At 34.0% G+C, this 3625-nt stretch overlaps 1 protein-coding gene across 1 annotated transcript; it reads right to left on the reverse strand.

Annotated features, from left to right (window-relative positions):
* Nucleotides 1-261: 261 nt before the first annotated feature.
* Nucleotides 262-1254, reverse strand: LOC111374841. Its single transcript, XM_022997585.1, has 4 exons — nt 1029-1254; nt 769-863; nt 557-707; nt 262-497 (listed from the first exon to the last, which is right to left on the reverse strand). Exons 1-4 carry the CDS (start codon nt 1252-1254, stop codon nt 262-264), a joined length of 708 nt encoding a protein of 235 aa, XP_022853353.1.
* Nucleotides 1255-3625: the final 2371 nt, after the last annotated feature.

A 3625-nucleotide genomic window follows, 5' to 3' on the forward strand; every position in this document is an offset into this window, starting at 1 on the left:
ATTTTCTTCGTATTCAACAACTTTAAGCCTCCAAAATTAAGATGCCCAAATATCAAGTGGCAAAGTCAAGATGAATCTTTAAAACAAGCTTTAAGCATTTAGCGACATCATTTTGAATGCTTAATGCAAACATTCTATTTCTTGTCTTAAGGACTTTGACAATCAAATTTTCTCTTTGATCTCTTATTGAAAGACTATGATCTTTCAAATGAATATCATAGCCCTTCTCTAAGAGTTGTCCCAAACTTATAATGTTATTCTTCATATTGGGCACATAATAGACATTTGAGATAAATTGATGCGTACTGATTCATCAAGCTCCACAAACATGTTTTTTCTTCCACACATATGGTTGCTTGCTCCTGTATCCAAATACAAAGTATTCTTTTCTCTGCTCTCTTCACCTTTGTAAGTCAATAGTAGTGCAGGATCTACTTCACTTTCCCGATAAGCGTAGTTGGCTTTCTCCTCAACTTGGTTAGTAATATTTTTACATTCTGAAGCATAATGACCAAGTTTTTGACAATTGTAACATTTAATTTGAGATTTGTCATACCTTGGTCCTTTATTTTTCCTCGTACCTTTTCCTCTTCCAAGATCGCTGGTAGAAAATGAACTTTGCCTTCTCTCCTCCTTATAGAATGTAATTCTTCATCGATCTTGACCTCGTCCTCTTCCTCTTTGGCTTCTTCTACTATTGAACCTTCCTTCACTCCCATTCAAAGTGAGCTTTGTTTGAAGAGTTTGCTCTAATAGCTCTTCTTTCACCTTCTTCTTTAGTCTTTCCTCATGGGTTTGTAAAGATCCTATGAGTTGATTGACACTCATACTATCTAGATCTTTAGATTCCTCAATGGCTACAACTATGTAGTCAAATTTAGAATCTAAAGACCTAAGTATCTTCTCAATTACACGAGTGTTGTTCAACTTTTCTCCATTCCTTTTCAATTGATTCACAATAGCTAATACTCTAGAGAAGTAATCAGAAATTGATTCCGATTCTTTCATATGTAAAGCTTCAAACTCACCTTGAAGTGTTTGAAGTCGAACATTTTTCACCTTCTCAACTCCTTTGTGGGAGTTTTGCAAGATCTCCCATGCTTCCTTACTCATAGTAGCACAAGCTACTTTCTCAAACATGTCTTCATCTAAGACTTGATAGATGAGGGTGAGCGCCTTCTTGTCCTTCTTCCTTGCATCCTTCAAACTATCCCTTTGTGCTTGGGATAGAACAACCTCGTCTTGTGGCTCCATGTAGCCTTTCTCTACGATCTCTCATGCATCTTTTGACTCGAGCAATACTTTCATCTTTATGCTCAAATTGTCGTAGTTGTTCTTGTTGAGTTGGGGGACTTGAAAAGGAATCATCCCACTTGCCATTTTTCACAAGAACCTTGGGAATCTGATACTAGTTTGTTGGAGGAAAGATGGGTTTACTAACTTGGATTGGCTAAAGCTTGATAGAGGACAACACTAATAGGAAAAAGGAAGTAAAAAATGAAACTTGTATTTCTCAATTTCAAGACTTTACACACTTTTTTGGCTTGTTACAAAATGGAGGGCACTATCCATTTATATAGTGTTTACAAGAAGATTCTAGTCCACACATTTTCTAGAGACATCTAAACCACACATCAAGATATTTTCCTAGAATGCTCTAAACATTCTTTATAAAACCACATATCTTATTTAGATATTTATATAGATTTTTCTAGATAATACTTCTAGAAATACTACGCATGTTGTGCCTTTTAATTAACTTGGGCCTATAAGCAAAATCCTTAAACCCATATTATTTAGTTCAAAAATCAAGTTTACTACTCAACAAGGTCTCTCTATGATCTGTCCCTACTTTTACCCATGAAAATTCCGTAGTTAAAGATAACCAACGCATTTTTCGTTAGGAACATTCAAGCACTCCGAAACAGCAACATAATGTCAGTAGGAAATATTCCGTTGGTGGCGACCATTAACAACGAATTTCGTGGCTTCAACTGAGAAAAATAGTTCCACTACATTGTGTTTTAAGTCAACCATTTGTACGATATATTCATTTGTTTTTTCATGTATATATTGGCAATGGGCTGGTACCAAGAAGATTTTTGACATTTATGGTATAGCTTAAACAAATATGAGTAATCTATTAACTTATTAGTCCCCACATAATTAAGGAAATTCAGTTTTTATAATTTAGTATAAATATTATTCCTCACATGAGATACTAAGGGCACACGGATAATAAAGGATGCTAGGCATTTTGAATTTGTACAGATCATTTCTGTGAAAAATATATTAATATAAATATCTATTTTTTGCAGTTTAATCATTAATGCAGATACCTAATAGAGCAGGATTATGACATTAATTTTCATATCCGAGGCAACAGTGATTCAAAATTAATAAATAAATTCAACTAAAAAATGGCCTGTCCTTTTTTTTTTTTTTGTTAATTACGTTTACCTTGGTCTCCGTCCATATTTATTATGATATCCTCACTTCAATTTCTACCTTAAAGTTGTGGTGTATGTCTTAGTTGTTTCACACTCAAGTCAATCTCTACTCATGACCGCTTGCTCAAACCCTGCTGCCTCCATATTCTTTTTCAAATATTCCTGAATCATGTACTTCACACACACAAACAAAGAATCCCGTCCCTGAATATTTTGGAGTCTATATCTTAAATATCTGAAGTAGGTAATTTCTTAGCTTCCTGTAATTTTATATTTTTTTTATATGACAAAGAGGTGAATACATATATCTAAACTGAAACCAGCTAGAAAATCGATGTGCATTTTGTATATTCATTGTGTGACTGGAATTTCTCACGTTGGCAGAGTTTGTCTGGCAGCAGTAGAAAACTGTTAGCAATGAATTCTGGGTGTGGTGGAAGTGGATCAGTCGACGAAGAGACCTCAAACTCTCGGAAGGGAAGGAAACCAACCTATCGACACTCAATACAACAGATACAACATCTTGAAGCGTAAGATTTATAGAACACTTGATTTTTTATGGATGATTTATAATTTTTTTTGTAAGTTTAATTGTTTTTTAAAAAAAGCAATCCAAATTCAGATAAGGGATACTAGTTTGAGTGTTCTTTTTTCACACTTCCATTTTTCTAGTTATTGAAGAATATTAAAGTGTTGGTTAATTTTGCAAAAAGTAAAAGATATTCCATATATATATATAGATCATGGTTAAAACTTTCTTGATGCAGTAATTAATATTTTTTTTTGATTTATTCAATCAAAAACATGAATATTTTTCTCCTGATTGATGGAAATTATGCAGGTTCTTTAAAGAATGCCCCAAACCAGATGAGAATCAGAGGGTACAATTGGGCAGGGAACTAGCACTTGATCCCAATCAGATAAAGTCTTGGTTTCAAAATAAAAGGACTCAGATGAAGGTGCCATATATATGTATAGTTGATTTATACAAATATATTCCTGCCAATTTCATTGCTGATAATTATCATAGTGTATTTTATGCATTTCAGGCTCACCATGAGAGAGCAGACAATAGCACCCTTCGATCTGAAAATGAAAGAATACTCTGTGAGAATTTAGCAATGAAAGAGGTACTGGATAACATCATCTGCCTGACTTGTGCTGGCCCACGTCTT

This window comes from Olea europaea, chromosome 2 (genome assembly GCF_002742605.1).
Source record: "Olea europaea var. sylvestris chromosome 2, O_europaea_v1, whole genome shotgun sequence".
In the NCBI taxonomy this organism is placed as follows: Eukaryota; Viridiplantae; Streptophyta; class Magnoliopsida; order Lamiales; family Oleaceae; genus Olea; species Olea europaea.